The sequence below is a fragment of the Dermacentor albipictus genome, chromosome 1 (assembly GCF_038994185.2).
Source record: "Dermacentor albipictus isolate Rhodes 1998 colony chromosome 1, USDA_Dalb.pri_finalv2, whole genome shotgun sequence".
NCBI classification, from domain to species: Eukaryota; Metazoa; Arthropoda; class Arachnida; order Ixodida; family Ixodidae; genus Dermacentor; species Dermacentor albipictus.
The window spans coordinates 372,792,683-372,816,794 of record NC_091821.1 but is presented as its reverse complement, the minus strand read 5'-3'; the positions used below and the strand labels follow the sequence as shown (position 1 = coordinate 372,816,794).

General features: G+C 45.7%; 1 protein-coding gene across 2 annotated transcripts in view; it reads left to right on the top strand.

Moving 5' to 3' along the window:
- Positions 1–765: 765 nt before the first annotated feature.
- The window catches only part of LOC135905456 (snake venom 5'-nucleotidase-like), a 37,229-nt gene continuing 13,882 nt past the window's right edge, over positions 766–24,112 (top strand). Inside the window, exons 1-7 of one of the 2 annotated variants that reach the window (XM_065436406.2) lie at positions 767–1,042; positions 1,371–1,508; positions 9,623–9,848; positions 12,068–12,253; positions 15,584–15,784; positions 17,853–18,113; positions 22,173–22,328. In XM_065436406.2, coding sequence (XP_065292478.2) covers positions 848–1,042; positions 1,371–1,508; positions 9,623–9,848; positions 12,068–12,253; positions 15,584–15,784; positions 17,853–18,113; positions 22,173–22,328 — 1,363 coding nt within the window. In that variant the 5' untranslated portion in view covers positions 767–847. Of the gene's footprint in view, positions 1,043–1,370; positions 1,509–9,622; positions 9,849–12,067; positions 12,254–15,583; positions 15,785–17,852; positions 18,114–22,172; positions 22,329–24,112 lie in introns of both variants that reach the window. The other variant, XM_070531893.1, reaches the window with a different exon arrangement.

Here is a 24,112-nt window from a genome sequence, read left to right as displayed (position 1 = left end):
ATTACCGCAATATTACCGAAAAGAGAGTTTTGAAACAATATTGTGTTATCAGCGTAAACTGCTTTATTGTTTCTTTTTGGTACCCCTTTATATGCACCTCTATTGCCTTACACTCATGCAAATAAAAAAAGAAAGTAAGCAGAAAGAAAAGGCTCCGAATTCATTCCTCGCTTGATTAGGTCATATGCAATGTTTTTGGCACTTCAGCTGTTCGCAGGGGCTTTTACTCATGTCACATGTCAAAATGAATCTCCGCTTATTTTTCTTCGCATCTGGTAAAAATATACTTGTTATGTTTGTCGAAAGAAATATTCAATACTGAGGTGGCGGCATCGAGGAGAACAAATTGTCAAATCTCCTCATCGTGCAGGCTTGTGTGCACGAACTTCGTTTTCTTATTTCACACGGCTCGTTCCAGACCAACTTCCAGAGCAATGCACGGTTTTATGTGAGCAGGACAAAGGTACAGAGAAAGCACGGACAAACACATGCCGTTGTTGCATGGCTCGACAGGCTTACGAATAGCCCGAAACGCGGGGGCGTGCACAATTGCTGAGCCAGCTTCATCCGAGACTGCGATCGAGACGTGTCAGCAAAAGACGCTTACCCGAACACTGCGTTTTGGACAGACGCAAAAAAAAGAGAAAAAAGTGTTGTAGTTTGCTTCAATCTTAGTCACTTGCAACACGTCACCTTTAGCAATTAATGTGCTCGGCAAGCGTTAAAATGCCGCAGCCCTCACATAAAAAAACAAAGCCGCTAAAAGGTCTAACGTGGCGTTTTTCGCAGACAGCCGAAGCCTGACTGGCGCCGGCGGGGAATAAGGTTTTTTCTATAGAGTGTGAACATGTTGGCGTTGGTGGTGCCACTTCTTTTGTGCGCTTGGTGCCTCGCCGAAGAATCTGGTTTTACTCTGACCGTGTTGCACACAAATGATGTGCACGCGCATATTGAAGAAAGCACCAAGTACGGTGCTATTTGTAGCTACGAAGACAAAGCAAACAAGAGCTGCGTTGGAGGCGTTGCTCGGATCAAGGCAAAGGTCTGTGCCCGCCTTTCGAATATACCCTTTGTTGCTTGCCGAGGGTGCGCGAAATCTGACGCGTGTTCCGTTCATGTGTGTATTCTTCCGATTGTATTGGTGGTTCGATTAATCTCAGAAATGCTAATCACTTATGAACAATTATTATAGTAAAATACCTTTTCTTTGTTGCAGTAATTTTGTATTACATTTATGTTCGGGCTCTAAGGTGCATGAATACTGAACCATAATTATTCTGTCAAATCGTAATTACATTTAATTTCTTGCAGACAGCTACTGCGCATGCTAGGCGTCTTTCAACTTATCTTTCATCATGCTTTTACACCAGGTCACAGAATTGAAGAAACAATATCCAGGAGCCTTATTTATGAACGCTGGTGACTTCTTCCAAGGAACCGCATGGTACACTGTGCTGAAGGAAAAAATTATATCGGCCGTCATGTCGAGAATGGATTACGATTATGTGGTAAGAGACAGTGTCTGTGTTAAAGCGATAGGAGCCGCGTGGACGTTCTTAGATAGTACGAGCATCGCTGAACTGCAACTCATAGGCGATCTTGCACAGTCTGCCTACACATATATAGCACACCTTTCTAAGCAATTTATGAGGGGTGTTCTATAGAATCAAAATTGTAAAATTATGTATGTTGCGTATTTGCGTGCCCCGTTGTTGATCTATAATTTAATATGCTCACTAGTACGAAACATAGAAGACACGCACACACGCACATAAATTGTTTAGAAACCGTTAAAGATACTAGAAAGCTGTTCACTTTAAGAAAGAAATGATTAATTTGAAGGTTTATATTTGTTAGTGAGAACATCTCGATAGCCTTGTTGCTATATTGCGCTAATTCGGTAGAAGATTGAGCCTTTAATCAGCAGATCTGCAGTCGTGCTGGAGCCCTTTCCTGCAGCCGCCACAGTGGGAGGAGGTGGCAAGAGAGCAGGAGAGTCCTTACTGAGTGCGGCGGCATATACACAGCCTAACCCTTCAGACGCCCTCAAGCTCTCATGTGACAGCTACAGTATCGAGAGACCCGTGTACTCGCTTATGCGCACAGCCATGTTATGAAGGCATGACTTCAACAGAGCCAATTTGTAGCTTCGTATTGTCGTCTATTGCCTACTTCACAACCTCCGGAATAGTCCTGGCTGTATTTAGTGAAATTTGACGAAATAATTATTTACCGGTATACCAGGTCGGACTTCTTGGACGAAGAAAAAAAATGAAAGGGACAAGGAGAAGCACTGACTTACAAATGGGAATGTTTATCGCACACAAAAGATATTCATTTGTTGTTTGTTTATACTTTACACAATGTGTATATAAGCGAGCGTACCGGAATCTTGGAAAAACGCTAACATAATCCTAATCCATAAGAAAGGGGACGCCAAAGACTTGAAAAATTATAGACCCATCAGCTAACTGTCCGTTGCCTACAAAGCATTTACTAAGGCAATCGCAAACAGAATCAGGAACACCTTAGACTTCTGTCAACCAAAGGACCAGGCAGGATTCCGTAAAGGCTACTCAACAATAGACCATATTCACACTATCAATCAGGTGATAGAGAAATGTGCGGAATATAACCAATCCTTATAAATAGCTTTCATTGATTACGAGAAAGCGTTTGATTCAGTCGAAACCTCAGCAGTCATGGAGGCATTACGGAATCAGGGTGTAGACGATAAAAATACTGAAAGCTATCTATAGCGGCTCCACAGCCACCGTAGTCCTCCACAAAGAATGCAACAAAATCCTAATAAAGAAAGACGTCAGGTAGGGAGATACGATCTCTCCAGTGCTGTTCACAGCGTGTTTACAGGAGGCATTCAGAAACCTGGATTGGGAAGAATCGGGGATAAAAGTTAATGGAGAATACCTTAGTAACTTGCGATTCGCTGATGATATTGCCTTGCTTAGTAACTCAGGGGACCAATTGCAATGCATGCTCACTGACCTGGAGAGGCAAAGCAGAAGAGTGGGTCTAAAAATTAATCTGCAAAAAACTAAAGTAATGTTTAACAGTGTCGGAAGAGAACAGCAGTTTACGATAGGTAGCGAGGCGCTGGAAGTGGTACTTAGGGCAGGTAGTGACTGCGGATCCGGATCATGAGACTGAAATAATCAGAAGAATAAGAATGGGCTGAGGTGGGTTTGGCAGGCACTCTCTGATCATGAACAGCAGGTTGCCATTATTCCTCAAGGGAAAAGTGTATAAAAGCTGTGTCTTACCAGTACTCACGTACGGGGCAGAAACCTGGAGGCTTACGAAAAGGGTTCTACTTAAATTAAGGACGAAGCAACAAGCTATGGGAAGAAGAATGATGGGTGTAACGTTAAGGGATAAGAAAAGAGAAGATTGGGTGAGGGAGAAAGAGAGAGAAAAACTTTCAAGGATTTAGCGTCTCGAGGTCTCCATCGTGTTCTTGGGCGCCGGCGACTTGGAGCCTCTTCGGGCAAGGGCGGGCCTCTATTCCAGGGCTCCACTGAGCCTAGCTACCTCACTAGCGTGCTGCACTAAGGCCCTTTGGGCCTTGAGCTTGCAGCTGGTAAGCCGACTCTCCCATTTCTCCGCACTCGGGTTATTGTGTTGGTGGAATGATTGATTGTGTTGACATTCCCATGTGACATGATAGAGTGTGGGTGTGGCCCCGCACCATGGGCAGGTGTCTCTGTATTGTGTTGGGTACATATTGTTTAGGATGTATAAATTTGGGAAGGAGTTTGTCTGCAATCTGCGCCAACTCGTTGCTTCCTCCTTCGTTAGAGCTTTGTGCGGTGGGGGATATTTGGCTCTCGTCCCTCTGTGTAAGTTTAAGATTTCTGTGTATCCTCCTCCACAAGCATGTGGGTGATACTCCGGGGCGTGCGACTGCTCTGCTCGGAACGCGGTCTCTCGAGCTAGGCTGTTTGCCCTTTCGTTACCCTCTATGCCTGCGCTGGCCAGAATCCAGATTAACTTGTGCGTAACGTTCCTCTCGCCGATGTTGGCTCTGCCAAGAATTCTGAGGGCGGCTTTGCTAATCCTGCCCCTCGGGTAATTTCTGCATGCTTCCTTCGAGTCTGTTAAGATGTTTAGAGGCCTGCCTGTCCTATATCCTTCTACTGCCGCCAGCGCCACGGCTATTTCTTCGGCCTCCGCTGTGCCGGCTGCCTTTGCCGTCGCACATGTGATCAGATTCCCGTCGCCGTCCACCACCACTGCCGTGGCCGTGCGCTTCCCTTCTCGCGGGTACGTGGCAGCATCCGTGTACACCGTGCTCTCTAGTAGCGCTAGTGTCTTTTCCACGTATTCGGCTCGCGCCTGCCTTCTGCTCTCGTGGAGGTTGGGGTCGATGTTCTTAGGTACTGGCCTAACGCTTATTGTTTTTCTTAGGCAGTCGGGTACGTCTGCGTATCTATCTACGTGTCCGCTCGGTTCCCGTCCCAGCCTAGTCAGGAGCGCTCTCCCTGCAGGGGTGCTTTTGAGTCTGGCTTTTTGCGTTTCCAGCAGGGCTTCCGCCAGCTCGCTGAAAGTGTTGCTGATGCCCAGTTGGAGCAGTTTTTCGTTTGACGTGTTTTTTGGCAGATGGAGAGCCGTCTTGTATGCTTTCCTGAGTATCGTGTCCGCCTGTTCCCTCTCTCCTTTGGTGATCGCGTGGTACGGTAGCGAGTAGATGACTCGGCTGACGACCAGGCTGCCGACGAGTTTGAGTGTGTCTTCCTCTTTCATGCCGTATCTTTTTGGGGAGACCCTGTTGATCATCCAGCCCACCTGCTCCGTCGCTTTGCTCAGCAGGCTGATGGTGTGGCTGCATTTTCTGCTGCCATGTAGCCACACGCCCTGGATTCTGATCATGTTCTTTTCCGGGATGTTCTGACCGTCAAGCGTTACTTCCAGTGTTGCTTGGGTGGGTTGTCTGCCTACTCTCAGTAGTTCGGATTTTTCTGTGGAGCACACCAGTCGCCTCTCTCTGGTGTACCTTTCGGCACAGCGCGCAACCTCTTGTAGCTTCTCTTGTTTTTCTTCCAGTGAACCTTGCTTGACCCAAAGCATGACGTCATCCGCGTACATCGCGTGTTGGATGCCCTGGATCTCGCCGAGTCGTTTTGCCAGGCCGATCATCGCCACATTAAATAGCACGGGCGATATCACGGACCCATGGGCTGTGCCTTTACACAGTGTGGAGAAGGTGTCGCTTCTCAACTCCCCCAGCCCTACCGTTGCCGTTCTGTCGGTTAGGAAGTCCTTGACGTAGTCGTGCACTTTCCTTCCGCAGTTGGTGTTGTTGAGGCTCTCCATTATGGCCGCGTGGCTGACGTTGTCGAAGGCGCCTTTGATGTCGAGCGCCATCACAACGTTTTCACCCGCCTTGGGCATTGTGTCGAGTACCTCCTCTTTGAGTTGTAGGAGGACGTCCTGCGTCGATAGGTTGGCCCTGAAGCCATACATGCTGTCAGGGTACCACCTCCTGTTCTCCAGGTGCTGCTGGATCCTTCTGGTGACTATTCCCTCATACAGTTTTCCCAAGCACGACGTGAGCGAGATCGGCCGGAGATTCTCGATCTGTAGTTTCTTGCCCTGCTTGGGTATCATGACCACGACGGCGTGTTTCCATTCCGCCAGTACCTTCCCCTTTTGTCAGAGCGTGTTGAGGTACGACGTCAGCCGATCGATTGCCTCGTCGCTTAGGTTTCTTATGAGCGAGTTTCGAATCTTGTCCGCTCCCGCCGCTGTATTCTTGGTGGCCGCTCTCACGGCAACAAACGCGAGCTAATGACGTCATAGTTGAAATCAAGAACAAGAAACGGACATGGGCAGGACATGTAATGAGGGGGGAAGATAACCGATGGTCATTAAGGGTTACGGATAGAATTCCAAGGGAATGGAAGCGTAGCAGGGGGTGGCAGAAAGTTAGGTGGGCGGATGAGATTAAGAAGTTTGCAGTGACAACATGGTCACAATTAGTACATAACCAGGGTAGTTGGAGAAGTATGGGAGAGGCCTTTGCCCTGCAGTGTGCGTAACCAGGATGATGATGATGCTGCTGCTGCTGATGATGATGATATAAACGAGAAGAGCCATACAGATTAAAATGACCGTGAAAATAGTGACTTGCTATTGCCTAAAGCGGGAAATTTGAGCCAGTAGGAACATCGACAATTCATGCATTTCTGGCGCTTTAAGGAATAGGAGAAATTAAGAGGAGAAGAAACCTGTCTTTTCATCTTTCTTTTTTCCTTAATTTTTCCTATTTCCTTAACGCGCTGGAATTGCTAGTGCTCATTCTGCGGAAACGCCCCCTTCCCAAAATAAACGAGTCTTTCCTGTGATAAACTGACGGATGGGTTACTAACGCGTGGTGTGCCTTCGTGCGCCATCTGAGCAGCTTCAGTAATTACGCGTGTGTGCTGATTCTCATGTCTGCCGAGGACCATGGCTTGTTCAAACTTGGGAGTGCAACCACACAAATGACAGTGAATGGCTAAATAAAACAAAGCTTCTTTTCCATAGCGTACGTTGTTATTGTGCTCACGCAGATGGCTTAATCGTCTTCCTGTCCGGCCTACATAGCAGCTGCCGCACGAAGAAAGACAGCCGTACTTGCTTTCACTAGACGACAGCTGAATAATTTCCAACTTACGCTCAATGTGCCGACCTTGATGTTCGTAAAAGAGCATAAATTTCTTGGCGTTATTCTAGACCGCCAGCTGACATGGGCATCACACATCTGCGCACTTGAAAAGCAGACCAATGCTGTAATAAACGCAATTCGATGACTCACTGGCACAACGTGGGGGAAGGAGATCAGTCTCTTCACTATTAAAGTCTATTAAAAGTTCATAACGCACTTATAAAACAATTGCTTATTCGGCACTTATTCTTCATTGTTTATCGCAAACTTCAGAGGGACGTCTTCGACGTTTACTGGCAAGGGGTCTGCGAGTTTGTCAATCATATCGCCCTCGACACGCCAACCTACAAGAATTCGTCAAGCTGAATCAACCCGATGTCATAGCGTTACAGGAAACCAACACGCAGAACGTCCGACTACAAGGATACTCCACATATGCACAAACCCGACACGCTGCCATACTGGCCAAGAAAACTCTCACAGCACAAAAACGCGACGTAGAGAACACCCAGGTAGAACACACCTTAATCGAGGTCTCACCGGAACGAAAGACGCAGAAAAGCCTATTCGTGGCCAGCGTGCACAGCCCGCCTCACGACCAGCTACCAGACTTGCAAAAGGCAAAATTAAAACTCATCGCCATATTTAGTCATTCCATGCAATGCACCACGGACAAACCGTTCATGCGCGCTTCTCTAAGGAAGAAAAAAACAGCAATTTGGCCATTTTCTCCCATGTTACTAATTAACCAACACACTTAAAAGTTTTCTCACATATCACCCATAATATTCCCTTCAAGCTCTCCAAAATATTAACTCGCTGCCACTCTACCAGCACACCGAGAGAACATGAGCGTAACACTCGAATGTTTTTGCAGTTGGACTAATAGCTCCGTGAAGAAAAGAGAAATACACGGACAAAAGGCAGGGCACCAGTTAACTCACAATTCAATTCGATTGTTCCATTGTGCTTGAAACTCCACTCAACTGTCATTTTTTCTTAGGTTCCGCTCGTCAACGTCAGGTGTGGCGATTCAAAATTGTGCATGATGCACGTCTACCGACTACACAGGTGCACGATCTTGCCGTTAAAACATATGTGAGCACAAGCGTTAACGTCACTGCTATGCGCGAACACATCGCCAGGTAATGCCACTGCAAACTTCGGTAATATACAAGGCTTACTCTAGGAAGCGCACGCGGATAGCAGTGAGCTGTGTAGTCACGCGATTTTCATTCACCACTCATTGTTGCATTTTATAACATCCCTGACATATTACGGAACGTTTCAGCGAAGGCGAAATAACTTCATGCAGAAAGTACACGTGCTCCTCTAAATTTTAGTTATTTTTGTTCCTTGTGAGTACTATACGTCGGTAATACGTTCGTGCTTTCATTGAAGCAAGAACTGCCATGACGTATGCATTAATATTACAATATTATAAAGAAAGACATACACGGAAGGAAAGCAGTATTGAAAGCTGATATTGCTAAAACTTCTCAGTCAAAATGCATTTCAGACCTCCACGTTTATAAAACGTCCAAAGCGCCGGAACAGTGCGGCTTGAAAGGTAGGGAGACGAGAATACGGGAACTTACGAACAATCTTTTTGCTCTGTATTACCTATTAATGCTCTTACAGAGTGGGAGCTAAGGTTCGAACTCAGGTGATGTGTCCATATTTCTCGTTTCTAGTTCTGTTTGGACATTATCTACATGGAAACTGAGTGCCAACTGAGTGACACATTGAATATGTCGCTAACGAACGCTTTACGCCAGTCGATATATATAGAATATGAAAGGTCACTGAAGCCTTATGGGCTCTTTGCATACACGATGCATCAAAAATAATGTCACTACCAGCGTTGTTGCTGTTGTACACCTCTCCGGTGATCCGCTATTGCGCAAACGGCAATACGTTTACCGACAAGGTAAAAATTCACAGCGGTATTTGCGCCATCATGCAGAGACTTCTTATTGACGTTCTCGTAATTATATGGCTACCAGCTAGCTGGCCGGCAAGCAGAGGAGTGATTCCCATCAATTACATAAGCGACAAACAAATACCACTGACAGCGCAGCCTATTAAGAACATTCATGTCCAAGCAGCAAAAGCAACCCCAATAAATTGCTCTGGAATGATAATATTATACTTCGAGCAAGTAAGACAAAATTTTTAAGATACTAACATTCACTTCATTCAAATAAAACAAGGTTGGTCGGAGTTAAGAACTTTCCAAGCAAACGTTTTTGTGCATAACCGTTTGCAGCTCATTATGCTATAGATTTATGATAAGAAACTTGCGAATATATCGAAGTACCTTAAGATACAAATGGAAAGTATCGTACTGGATAAAATGACTGTGGTAGCATCTTGTATTTGTATCTCAAATACTTGTTGTCCGGGTATCTTGTATCCCATCATGATGCAACTGAAAAGTGTCTATGCCCAGCCCTGGCCTTGTGTAATCCTTGTATGTGTATGCGTTTTTTATACTAGTTTTCCTCTTAATTAAACAGCACGAGCCAAAGCTTGCGGACGGCATTCACTATGGCAACTCGCAAAAACGTTCGTGTGCGTTAAAAAAAACAAAACGGGGATGAGTAAACATGCAGAAATATCTGATTTGCGGGTTCTAAGGGCGTAGCTGCAATGTTCAGGGTTGGGGCCTTTTTTTTTTAGAGTAATATGGGGTGTGGGTGTGATACATTTGAACGACAGCACGCGCCAAATGCCGAACAAAGGTGCCTAGATACAAGAGGGCTGCCCTACAACGGATATGTAGATCTTTCCTAAATGTCTGAAGGGACAGGGTGATGCCCTGCTGCACATGTATTATTCGAAAAAACAATGTAATAATCACATAGTATGTAGATTCAAGGCCATGATTTCACCCTAAGACAAGTTGATAGTTACTATAGTACACTTCTTTGTTTTGTTTCTCGCGTGCCATTCTAGTGCCTTGGGAACCACGAGTTCGACGATGGTCCAGAAGCGCTCGCGCTGTTTCTTGAAGCCATGGAAAAAGCTAACGTGACCGTCGTAAGCACGAATACGGACTTTTCGAAGGAGCCGGCTTTACGAAATATCAGCCTTCCGAAATCAGTGACGATCAATGTAACCGGCTTATCTGTGGGCATTGTCGGTGCAGTACTTCCCGAAACTCGATTTCTGTCGAATACTGGTAAGTTCAAAGAACCTATATTGTGGCATAATTACAGAATTTTTTGCACATTTTACGCTGAGCTTGTAAAGGGTGGCGCAGAGGTGCCTCATTTTAACCAGGTGGACATAAAATATGGTGCAGGTGTCGCCTCTGGATGATTAGATAACGTTATGACGATACAATTATTGATTTACTTGTCAAGTTTACATCACATTGTTGAATGCAGCCGTTATTCGATGCAGAACCCATCGCAGTCAGCGATGAGGGCTGCATTCCGACGCGCCGTCGTCAGATGGTGGATAATCAGTAGCTTCTATCAAAGAGAGCAAAATTGACGAGAACTCACTCTCATCCTTTCGAGGAGTGGCTTTCAGGCGCAGTTAAGTGCCTTCAGTGATAAGAACAAGTGAATAATAGGAACAGACGAACTGAGTACTATATAATTCTCTCGGGTATACGTGAAAACGCTTAGTAAAATGAGAAAAGACGGTTTATTCTTGACTCACGCTCTTCTGCAATAGTTAAAATTCATCTACACAAAACGTTGGTAAATAAGAGCGTCAGTAATACTAAGTGCTATGCTGGCTATTCAAGCTCACTTACACAAAATAATATAGAAAGCTGTATATTTTGACGTGCCTAAAGGGTGCAGCTGCGTAAGTAAAGCTTGTTTAGTGACTGCAGCTTATTTACATTCTTTTTTTTTAAATCAGTCTTTAGGTACTTGGTAGATCCGACGCAACTGTGATAAGCCTGGGAGGAGCATAAAAGTTTCTTTTCAACAAGCTTATCCTTGCTGTGACGATAGGTATATTGGGCGCACTTAAAACAAAATATGTTATAACCAGAGAGGAAAATTAAACCTAAACATGATAGGGAGTCGGGGGTCAGTGAACATTATATACTCGATAAGTCCGGCTTTACTTCGAGAAAAGGTGGTGATTTTTTTAACCAGCATAATGTAACGATAATATTTCAAATACATTTATTTCCCTCTTCGTAAGTTGTATGAGTGGCGCTCTGCCCAATGCATTGACCGTGAATGGTAGACGATAAGAAAGGAATAGAATAGAACGAAAGAAATCTTCGCAAGATACTGGCCATTGCCTCCGTTAATTTCGTTTATTCAGCCTTCAGCGATGCAGAAGCGTTATCTACAGTGATGTGACATGGCGCAGATACGCCGTTTCTTTTCTTCTTTCTTTTCTTAGCATCCCAAGACCTTTCCGGTATTTTGTCGGGGTGTACATTATAACCTTACTATGGGGATTTTTTAAGTTCCTTGAGCTCGCATCAGTAGGCCACATGAACAATCCGTGAAGAAGGGTTATACAAGCAGTTCAACATCCTCAACGTCAAACGTATGGCTTGGCGGCGAATTGGTGATCACCGGACCAAGTCAATTGCATTTAGAATTCTCGCCTTGCATTCACATTGCAGGACGTACGGTAGTACAGGCGCCGGCCGATTTCAATAGCGGGCATAATATTAATAAAACTACCGGATAATGATTATCTTAAGAATCAAAAGGTTTTTTTAAATTCTAGTCCTCATTTGTGAGAATGTTTTTATTTCGACCTCGCGTGAACCCTATAATAATTAGCTCATTTACCGCGTAGTTCTAACATCCGTAAAAAAAGATAAACCTTTACCTAAGAAAACAGCGGTGACTTGGTTAGCGTCCCTCAGTTGACGAAAGGAAATACGCGTTCAGAAGGGGGGAAAATAGAAAAGAAACTGCGGCGTTCCCGTACCTTCATCTATGTAACCTTTATATACAACTATATCATAGTAAAAATACTCTCAAACAATGGCGTCTCATGGACAGTTTATTGTCGTTCTATTTCAGGACTTTCAGCTATGGCAATAAACATTTTTACGAACTTAAATATTCTAAAATAAAAAAGACAGCACTATGCACTGTAGAAAGTACCGAATATTTGAGCACGCGCATAGGAAAGAGAGAGAAAGATAAGATAGGGGAGAGAGCGGCGGTAAGTCAACCAGACGAGCGTCAGGTTTCTGCCCTACAATATGGGAATAGAAAGGGGAAGCAGAAAGAGGGAGAGAGTGAGCAAAGCACGCAGAAGGGGTCACAGGAGGACTATATAAATGGTAACTCAGGCTAGCGTGCTTCAAAAACTGTACTATATATAGTGTCCAAGATTAAGTGCGTTGGCGTGAACGGCAAACTTAGCGAGAATAGTTGCTTTACCCCGTGCTCCTGTTTGTTGCAGGTAAAGTGGAGTTTGAAGATGAAATTACGAGCATTAAACGAGAAGCAGAAAACCTCGAGAAGAAAGGTGTGAAAGTGATTGTGGCAATAACGCACTCGGGATACCCACGAGACATCGAAATCGTGGAGCAAGTGAAGCAATTGGATCTGCTCGTCGGCGGACACACAAACACGTTTCTGTATCATGGTACTGAATTGCATGATATTCCTTCCTTTCCTCGTTGAAAAGCGGCTCGGACACTGCTTGATTTGTTGTGAGAAGCTGCTAGCGTGGATTCGCAGAGCGATATTGTTGTCCAGAAATTTACCTCCATTTGCGGTTAGTCACAGCAGCACCTTTCTCTTCTTCCCGGCATGTTCTCTTCATTTGCGTCATGGTTACGTTCGTCACTTACCGTTTAACATTTCCGCAGGTGGGCTGACTTTGTGGAGCTTAATATGCCACCGAAAATGGCTAGGTAATACGAGGCCTTTCAGTCTTTCAAAAGTTAATAGCGAGAACGAAAGATCATTTGAAAGGCGACTTAAGAATAAAAAGACGAATACGCTGAAGCACTTCTCATGAGTTGTGAATGTGAAAGCATTAATGTCCATTTGAACACCGCAAAGCGGTTTTTCGCGTTATTGACTCCTCACAGGCAAGAGAAAGCGCTCTGACTTGGCCCTATAGATGCGCAGTTAGAACGCTGGCGAGAGCTTGCGCGGTCAAGGAACACACGGACAACACAGGCTTCCGCGAGCAAGAGCAAGGGTGTCGTGACGTCGCGTTGATACCCACTCCCCTCATGGAACACAGCAGGTGTCCACTTTCGCCCATTCTCTTCCGTCGGGACGACGACGACGAAGTGTCCACGACTATGTCGACGACATCGACCACCTCCTGTGCCACTGTCCACGATACACCCCTGAGAGACAAGAACTTGCCAAAGCTTTTCAAAAACTGGACAATCGGCCACTTTCTGTGCAGGTGCTGCTGGAACACCGCCCCCGTCGCCCGTCGGCCCATAAAGCGGTGAAGGCGCTTTTGTGTTTCTTAAGGGCGACGGGTTTGTGCGACCATCTGTGACATTTAATGTAATTTCTGTGAGACCACACGCGTCAGCGAACTCGCCGCAATTTCCTTCTTTCCTTCCCTCCTCTCACTCCCTGTGATCTTTGCTTTCCCCTTTCCCATTCCCCCGGTGTAGGGTAGCCAACCGGACGTTATTCTGGTTAACCTCCCTGCCTTCTCCTTATCTCTTTCCCTCCCTCCTCCTTCCTCTTCCGTCGGGGCACGAGTTAGCACGCGTGAGACAGCGTCTCGAATGCGCGGTGGGCGCTCGTGACATGGAGTCGCAGCCAATGGCAGGTTTCACTGCTATAGACGCCACCAGCATTTTTGCTCAATGGACCATTTGATCCCTTTGCATCGATAATGACGCCACGGTAATCTTGCTGCGGCTGACTGATAAGGTTTCATGGGGATGCTGTAGCCCCAAGAGGGCCTGCCCAGCAGGCCCTAACCATGCCTCGCGCGTTCCTCTTCTTTTTTTTTTTAGGAAGGGGGCGGCGTCACACACGGGAAAATGTTCTTTTCTGGTGCACGGTACTTAATGGCAGCAACAAGGATAGTGTTGGTGTCGCCCAAGACCTTGCAGGTACCCCGTTATTTGCACTTGGCTACCTGCCCGGACGCAGAACTTGACTCAACAGAGTACCCTCGAGACCTCGTCAGTTGTCCATAAGTGGAATGCGGTGAGCAACTCACTAGCTCATTCTTGTGCCATCGCAAGGAGCGCAGCCAGACACTTGTAGAGTGCAAGCGACCACCGCCCATAATGGATAGGACCAGGGATGCTCAGACCACTCCGTACGGTAGGAATAATCGTGATGATGACGCTGCATCACAGTACAGAGGTGTCGAGATGGCAACAACTCATCGCTGGACCAGAAATCGAATTGCGAAGCTTATGTCGACGATGGCAGTGCACGCGCTTTTATGCGGAGTTCAACAGTGGTTGGCTCGTTACAGTTCTGCTGCTGGCCTCTGCCTTCGGCTCACAATGGCGGCAGCGATCCCTCGAACATGGAACGTTGCTGCTGCAGCAAAAAAATGGAAAAGGCTCGCTTGCTGATGTTATTCGTGGTATCTTCGGCAGACCACCCGCAGGCGAACCTTAATGGCCATCGGCTGGTGCGGCAGTGCACGTTAATGATCCTTCATAGAGCATAGCCAAAGCCCCACGTTGAGCGCCAATCTGAAGCTGTGACCTCGGAGTACCCGTCAGCAGGATCCAGCCGTTGAGTGCATTCCTCCTCATTTTAGGTGCCCTTTAATACGACGCCAAAAAGGCAAGGTTCTAGCGTCACTTAGCTCCGAATCACCACAGGTCTACCGTCTCGAAGCGGCTGCTGGGCTATGAGAGACGCTGCAGTTGAGAGCTACGAATTAATTTCGAGCAGCTGCTTTTCTTTAGCGCGTACCTACATCAAAATACAGTATTTTTTTTTCATCTTATCTCCGCTGGAATGAGGCAGCTACAGCCTGGATTCGAACCCTTGATATCGTGCTGTGCAGCAGAACACCACAACTCCTGTATCAGCAGCGTGTGTGTCCTAGCGCACTGATTAACAATGCTTCAACTACATTAGCGCTCGCTGTTTGCTCCCGAAAAAGCACAAGATCGCCAAAACGACACGTTGGCTGAATTGTCTCCAGCCCATAGATGACAATTTGCTGAGGTGTGGAAAGGAGATAGCGAACAAACGTGAGGAGTAATAAGACAAAACGTGCTAGTTCGAACAAACGGATAACATAGGTAGCATTCGCGAACGGGGCTACGCCAGCGCGATCTAGATAGCAGGCATTTGTACTTTGCTTTATGACGTCGTGCTACATGGACCAAAATTTCCATTGCCAAGCCGAGCGTGACGAAAGCGGTGACGTCAAAATCACCGCGGCTTTCTTGTGAGCGTCCCCATACAGTTCTATGGCATTGGGCAAGGTAGCATGACGTCACGGATCGAAGTGCTATATAGGAGGCGTTCGGTACGCACAGCAGGCAGGAAGTTTCAGTGACGGGGCGTCAGACAATCTCACGAAGCAGCTCACGACTCGCAAGAATGGCAACCTTCGAAGACGTATAACTTCGGTGTACGGCGCTGGGATAATTTTGTTTGAGGACTTGTTACACTTAATCAGTACCCTCCGCGTATAATTCACTGTCTAAAAGATGTTGCAGGAAGCGTTCTAGGAACTGTTTTCAATTGGCAGATTTGAAAACACGACGCGAGATACGTAAGCAGCCCTACCTGTCGGTAATAGCTGGCATATGACTATTGTTTAGGAAGGAGAGAACATAAAACACATATAACCAAACATTAACAGTCGCGTAAAGCACCTTCTTCAGTGTGTTAAACTTGCTTTCAACACCCTTTTAGAATAAGTCGACCTGTTTAGAGTTTGCCAGATTCTTCGCAAAATCGATGAATTGATTCGGCCGCTTCCTGATTGCAGCACCGAAATGTGTAATTACAGGTGAAGGCTTTCCTAAGGAAAACGTTCGAGAAGGAGACTACCCTACCATAGTGAACAGAACTGACGGCAGCAGAGGTCTCGTCGTGCAAGACTACTGGTTCGGAAAGTTTCTCGGCTTTTTGCAGGTCAACTTTGACAGCGAAGGAAAAGTTGTAAACTGGACAGGAAATCCTATCTTGTTAAACAACTCAGTGGAAGAAGGTAAGAAGCAACAAGAAACATGCATACGGCAGAGCCAGCATTTCAGAATGCACTGTCGCTATCGGGCATGGTCTCGACTTTGCTTACGAAAGTTGCGGCATGTACAGAGTATAATAATAAGGACAAAACTAATATGACAGATGTATTTTCCTGGAAAAATATGGAGCATAGAGTTGACAAACAAGCTTATTTATAAAAAGCGAACGTTAAATTGGCAGGTCCTTAGAGATGGATCCACTAAAAAGCAGTCTACGTAACCAAATGAAAAGTGCGTGGACGATATGAGGAGAAGAACAGGTGCGTGTGCTCATTGAAATATTAAACGAACCCGTAGAAATAATATTTAGCGGGGGTATCGGGGGAGAGGCTGGAAGCATGTGCTTCTTGCTAGACTATTTCATTTCATTTCTATATGTATATAAGCACTCTGAATTTTGGAGATGACTTCAGAAATGAAAAGCAAAGCAAAGCAAAAATAGTTTGGGACGTAATGTCACGCTTGAGCTTAAGGTTGAAAAAAAAAATCACAGGTTCAAACGAAGTATTTGAGGCTACGTTACAAGAAACAATGACATTCCTCACAGGAAATGTAATTAATGCCGTCTACAATGCCAAGAGAAGGCCATGGTCCCAGAATGTACCTTAAGAGGAGCGCATGATTCTTAATTGCTGTAAATATGACGCAAAGTTTTCGCCTTTGCAGGTCACTAAGCGGACAAGCTAACACACGTGAGATGTCCTCATCTGTTTCACCACCCAAGAACATGATGATTCAGCGCGCCCTATTTAATGTAGGAAGTGGGTGGTGAAGGCCACACCCAGTCGAAGTCGATTAATAGAATTTTTACATCTCGGAAAGCTAGCAGAAAGTCTGGACTTTTGGTTCTGTACGGCCGTAGATACAGAAGAGATATTTCCACTCTATCACCTCGGTGTGTTGTTTGATACCATTCCATGAAAACTGTCTTCATAATATACGTTATGTCATATCTGAAAAAAGTAACAAGGCCCGTGTCTCCGTGTTTATGGAGCCGTTCTTTTGATTCGTATGCCTGGTCGCTCCCGGGTAATCCAATGTGTCTGGGTACCCACTGAACTGCAAGAACACGTGCACAAGATCCGGCTCTGTGGGTATATTCCACGATCGAAACAATAATTTCCCTGTATAATGTCTTGAAGTGGATGTTACACCGAAGCTCTAGCGCCAACTTCGAGTCCGAGCAGACCACTCAGTTCTGGAATAACAATGCGGACAGCGTTCAGTGGCATGCTGAGTTTTCCTGAATACTATACCCCTCTGCGAATAACCAATTCTTGCATTTTGCTTCACGTGAAATTGAAGCAAAACAAGCTGGACAGCAGGAAAAGAAGGAACTTCGCCTTTCTTCTTCATACCTGCTTCCTGTACACATGCGTGTAGATGTATGCGGGGAAATCCATAGCTTCTGCAGATCACTATAACGCATGTGTATAGGGGAATGCTTAGATGATATACAGTTAAGACCCGCTTCTTAAAGGTTGCATTGTCGAGCGTGTATGGCATGTATCGTGCGTAAACGTATGGAAGAAGTGGCATGCGTTTATCATTCTCGTGGCAAGGTTGTAGTAAGCTCTCGTGCATCTTCCGTGACCAGTGTACTTGACGTCGCCTTCGGCACACAACGGTAGATAAACTATCCTTGCCATTGTCAAATGCAACTTGTTCTCCACCGAATACGATAATTCTCGCAGTAGCGCTAACGAGTATCCGAGTGTTGGTCGTTTACCAACGCAACGTGGAGCATGAGCAAGGTGTCCGTTGAGCTCTCCTGTATAGCGCCTGCCAAGTAGCTCAAGAAACACTCCGCTTTGTTCAGGTTCGACTCCAGCAATTCAAAATGTCAATGGCATATATCCAGTACTACTCCAAGAAAGCGACTGTGCGTTTTACGAAAATAGTTTAGTTGGACTTGAGCACTTCGTCGTTTATTTCCATCTCTTGTCCGTTGTCGTGCCGTGCACATCAGCAAAATATTGAAATAGTGTACGAGCGCATGCACTCATGCAGCGGCATTCTCTGTTCCTTAAGACCCAGGTATGCTGGACCTCGTCAAATGCTACAAGGATAACGTGACCAGAGCCATCAATGAGGTCATCGGCCGCTCGAAGGTGAAGCTAGAGCAAGCGGACAATATATGCCGGCTACGCGAGTGTAACCTTGGGAACTTGATGACGGACGGCTTGTTCGCCTACTACGCGGACAAAAAAAGCAGCGAGCCCAACTTCTGGTCTGACGTCAACGGCGCGATCTTCAACGGAGGCGGTATCCGCGCGCCCATTCCTCAAGCTGGTGAGCATATGACACTGAAAAAAAAAACTCAGAAAGAGCGGCATGTCTTTGTTGTATCGTAGCTGAAATGTTGTAAAGTATCGCTGCATGGGCAGAGGGAGACCTTAAAAGTGTAACTAAAGATCGGCAATTAGCGTAAAGTCAGTCTTTCTTCAGTACGATGAGTACATTGATGAAACAGAAGGTAAACTGGGAAGTTCAGTCTCTCGAAACTAGTGTGCTTTGATGGCCGCCATAGCAAAGGGCTCCGGATGGCTTTTCACCGCCTGTTATACAGGTATATGAGTCGTGCGCAAACACATCTTGAGCGAATGACAGAGGTAACCTAAGTAGGAAAGAAAAAAATAAGTCGATCAGCCAGAGCACGAAATTGGGGGAAATGTGAAAACTTTCTGTTTAGCGTAGGACCTGTTTATTTTTGCCCACATTCGCTAATAACTTTCGCTAACACGAAGGGGCTGGTACGAGTACTTTAGAATGAGTCTAGCCTACTAATTGCTTTCAGAACATGGGCCTAAGTTTACTTGGGGGAGGGAACAGGTATATGAAGAGTAACAGAGGTCTGAAGAATAACCAACAAGCAACACACAAACCGGTGCGACCATATTGTGTTATTTAATGCGATCACAAGAGAGAGAGAGAGAGAGAGAGAGAGAGAGAGAGAGAGAGAGAGAGAGAGAGAGAGAGAGAGAGAAGTCTTTAATGGCAGAAAGATGGAGTGGTTGGCCAGAGTGAAGTGCCTCTAGCCTGCTACTCCACGCTGGGAAAGGGGTTCGGGGAACGACAGAGACAGAATCTGAAGAGGAAGGAGGGTGGTGGCATAGTGAATTTAATGATGATGAGGGCTCCACAGCATACTGTATCTGTGCAACGCGTAAGAGTACATTTCACAGCACAGCACAGTCATCTTCGCGGGTAGTGGTATAAGTTACTACAGCGTAGCTAACAGACTGTCTATCGATCTCATAATTTTTGCCAATGTTAGGGCAACTGGCGTATTTAACCCAGACAGTAGCAGCTGCATGGCGTAGATTATGTTTCCCAGCATGGCCTTGATGTCAGAGTCCGATGGTGATTTTTTCGTGCACTGTCCTTGCTCGCGCTGACAGTCTAAGGCTCGTGTGCGCGGTGCCAAGGGTGGTCATACATTCCGGACTTTCGCGGCTCCCTTGAAGCAACGGTTCGGAGAGGTTGATCGATGCCCATTCAACTACTTTCGGCTAGACCTGCGGAATTGGAGCCAAGGATCTCCCGTTTGAACCTACAGCTTGTCCGCGACAGCGGCGGGATCGTTTCCTCCGGTGTTGCATTGACGCTAGCGCCTCCTTGTCGGTTATCGCCAGCTTTAAGTACAAAGTGAGGGCTGGCAACTCTTTTTGTGGCACAACGACTCTACTTTCCAGACTTCAGCTTTTCCAAATTGCCGCGCCTCAAAGGCAGGCCTGTGTTATCGGCCACAGTCAGTATTTAAGATTTGCAGCAAATTCAAAGCCACTTAATGATTATAAACGCGAGGCTTTAAACTGTCACTTTTTACTGTCAATGTCACCCAAGAGATAAGTAAGGTTAATGAATCAGCACCCTACATAGCATTGCTAATGGGAGTATGGTTGCCATCCTACGACGAAACAAGTCTTTCAAATAAACCTAGATAAAAAAGGGACACTTGCTATCAAATCCCGTAAATAAATATAGCATTTATTCAGTACATACTGCATTCCGAAGACATAGCAGGGTATGTGAATGTAATGTACAAATAAATAAATAAATAAATAAATAAATAAATACCGATGGGATTCCTAGTAAAAACCCGTATGTGCACATATAGCACATGCCACATGAAACATGTTCCACTCATATCCCTCCTACAGTGCCACATGTGTTATATGCGACATGTTGCATATGATATATCATGACATACTGGTTGTTATATGGTATACCCATATGTTCATACATTGTATATGGGAGTTATTGGGCATGGGCGACTTCTTTGGTACGAGGTTCCAAATGGAGACATGGAGGTTTTTATATGGGAACCCCATAATTTCTTCAGAGATTATTAAATATGAGACGAGTTATCCCGGCATGCAAGACGAGATATTTTGTTAGATGGCGGCAATATAAATTATTACGAAACCAGCAATGCAACATTCTCGCTCTTCATTTGGTGCTCCACTGAAATAAAAGATTATTCCTGCTGTTCAGTCAATCAGAACAGAGGACATAGGAATGGTTATTTATGTCTGACTGATTTGAAGGCCATTAGAAGTGGCTAGTGAACAACTACTCCTTGCAGAAGTGCGTGGCCCCACACCGTGTTATAACCATTGTTATACCGTATATACAGCGACAGGCGCCAAAATTTAGAGTATCGAATAGCCGTATCCAGTGCGAATTGAACAGCGAGAGCTCTTAAATTCTTATTAGAAAACTTTATTGCACGCCTACTTCTACTTCTACTACGTACTTCACCACTTACCTTTCTTTCTTTCTTTCTCTCTTTCTTTCTTTTTTTCTTTCTTTCTTTCTTTTTTTCCTTCTTTCTTTCTTTCTTAATACAGTATTAGAGAGGGCCAACACTTATCCGCTGTGACAAAACCGTTTTTCTTGTCTTTAAAACTATTTGTAAATTCGAAATCCAAGCTCACCTAAAGGTTTCTTTCTTGAAGCGAAGCTGTCTTCGCATCTTCCTTCAAATCTTCCACTGCTGCTGCTTCTGTCTTGCAGGCTGCTACGTAATGTGGTTCAGAGCGTGTATATACATGCCAGGAGCTTGGCAGAGACGAAAGGCGACGCGAGAGATTCGTTTGGAGCTTCCCATCAAAGGTCGTCACAATGCCCTGTAAAGCTCCCTGCGCGTTGGCACAATGCCATCTTGACAGCTGTAACTATCCATGACCCTCCCCAAAAGCATTGCAGAAACTGCCACGCTTATCTTTCTACTATCGTACAACAGCTCAGAGGGGAGATGGATAGAATGGTAGAGAGGAGTTACGGAGAGGAGACAGAGAATCGGTAGAACCGATGCAGCCACGAAACGAGTGAATGAGAGTTTTGCCACACTTCGCTTGCAGTTATGATACGTGGGTCTGGGGTTTAGACGGAAAACGTGACGTCAGAAGGCGAGAAAACGCTGCTAATAGGCACGGCAGCTGTTGCCGACAAACTGGATAAATTTACGTTCAAGGGAAGGTAAGGTACGTTTCTGCTGTTTCTGAGAAAATAAACACAATGCAAATTTGTCAAGCGGGCAAATGACGGACAGCGTGCAGACGTAAAGCCGCATTAAAGCACCATAGCGTCTAGGCGACACTACGGAAGCGGTCGCACGTCAAATCAACACTTACGGGCCCACCGTGGTAGCCTGGAGGCTATAGCATTGCTAGAGGACGCGAGTTCGATCCCGACGGCGGCAGCCTCATTTCGAGGGGGCGAAAAAAAAAAGAAGTTCGGATTAGATTTAGATGCTCGTTAAAGAACCTGAGGAGGTCAGAATTAATCCGTAGTCCACCACTGCGGCGTGCTTCATAACGCGATTGTGGTTTGGCAAATACAGCTTCATAACTCAATTATTGTTTAACCCTCCTGCCTTGATGCGATGTGCCTTGTGAGGCACATCGCATCAAGGCATCAAGGCAACCTTCTCGGAGGTCATGAACAATGGCGCACAACGTCTCAAGGAAACACGTCTCACTGTGTGTTGTGTACTACTCAGACAAACAGCAGTATTACGCGTAAAGTAACGTTTGCCATCGACTCATATCTTGTATTTTACTAAACGATGAAGAAATTCGACGTCAAGATCACCGCTAATCATTGTGAATTAAAGCAAACAACATATAGAAAGGTTTGCTGACGTGGATTCCCACAGTGCACAGGATCCACATAATTTTTTGTTTTACTTTATTGCTCCTTCCTAACAAACTTCCTCTGTTACATGCCGTTTCCTTGGCATTTATTCCAGCCGCTATTTCAAGCAGTAGCTGAGAGTCAATCAAAATTGAAAGATCAACTCATCGATAACATACCTTTATTCTTTTTTTCTCTCTTACAACGAAGCTCCCATAACGATGGGCCATATATTGGCTACAATGCCTTTCGGCATGTCGGTCGTCATCATGACACTCAATGGCTCCGAGCTACGAAGCATGTTTGAGCACTCAGTCTCTGAGTACAGTTACAAAGAGAAGCATGGCCGATTCTTGCAAGTATCGGGTGAGTTATAACATTCTTTCGCTACATATTTATATTAGTGTCACGTAGTACAGATAACTTTTGAGGCTGCGGTACCGTGCTAGCTTTCCCTGGTTCTCACTGGCTTAGATACGTATGCAGGCACAGAACTTGCGTGTTTTTAAGGGCACAAATCAATATATAATCATAAAACGACAAAATTTACTGTTAAGTCCAAAGCAACCAGAGTCAGTTTATATGTGGATAAAGCGTAAAAGAAGCCTAATTCAACTCCATTTCTTTTTGTCTTCAAAGGACGCCTGTGAGGAACAGGCAAAATGACTATTCTCGTAATGTTGGAAGCGAATCTCTTCGAGATACAATAGAATACACGATACGGTGTTCTTCCTTGCGGGAAGAGTTGTTTGTAAAATACTGATGCAATTTTCTTGCTATCATGGTATCTATCTGGTACTAACATAATTTCTAGAGCATTATATCTGTGGCAAAAGAACGTGCTGACCTTGATTATAATGATGAATTGTATTTTAATGGCGCAGGAGCCGTGCAGACTATAATGCGTTTATACATGTTCGTTTACGTTACTGGTTTGAACTTTGTTATGTGTGTTACTTGACTTGGTTTAGTTACCAGTCGAGAACATTAGGTCCATTAAAAGCGCGAGCCACATAATATTTCCATTAAGTATTGTCACGTAAAAGAACGAGAGGCGTGACTATATACAATTCATTTACAACGAGGTGCACAGCAGCAACCAAGATGGTGGACAGCCTGCACACCAGATAGACCCGTCCTCTTCGTCGTCTGCGCCAGGCAGAATGTCTCTCTGGGAATGAGTTGGCTTGGTAACATTACCCTAGGTGGTTGGAGCGCCGTCTCGCTGCACTTTAAACATTGATGTTAGGAGGAGAGCTGTATGCTTTCAGTCTGCTGACGTGAACTATGTCACTGGGAGCGATCGTAGGTGGCACAGTCGGCGAGACGGGAACAATATCGTAGGTGACGTACGTACGTACGTCCCGTACGTCCGTACGTCCCAGGGACGTACGGATGTACGTCCTCCAGCTCACGGACGTACGTCCGTGAGCTGGAGGACGATCCGGCAAGGGCCCGTGTACCGAGATAACAACTTCTCTGATAAGCCAACGCGACGGAATGAGCACCACAGGAGAACAAATGCACCAGGTGAGGAACGAATGTCGTGATGCCGGCTGTCATAAAGGCGCTTCCGGATCGCTTGCGAGGCCGACAGCTTTTAGTGGCGATCTGACGCACGTGGTCGGCACGAGCGATGGCATCACGTGCATATTCGCTAGGCGGCGCTGTAGCAGCCGAAAGCAGGGGGTACAGTGGCAACGTCTATTCATGGCCAAGGAAGGAAAGAAGGAAGGGAAAAGCTTTATTTAAGGCCAACACTAAGGCCCAGTAAAGTAGAGCGCTTGCTCCGCTAAGGCCAGTTGTTCATACGCCGAGTCCGAGTGAAGCCAAGCACTCCAGGAAGGAGAGGAAAGGTAATGAAAATAACAAGAGGTAATACCAGTGTTACTTGAGTACAGAATGTGTTCTGTACCTACCCTTATCTCCGGACAGTTGGAGCAGTGGGCTGTGGTACGCCAACCGAAATTGTAGAGCATTAGTGGCGTGAGAAGAGTGTTCGTCTGAACTTTGCGAAGGGCATGTGTCCAAAGATCATATAAACGGGTGAATAACCGGTGGTGTCGTGGTGCTACGAATTGTAGGCGAAGGTCACGTAAGGTAGCGCCAGGTCCCAGTCACGGTGGTCAGATAAAACACACATTGAGAGC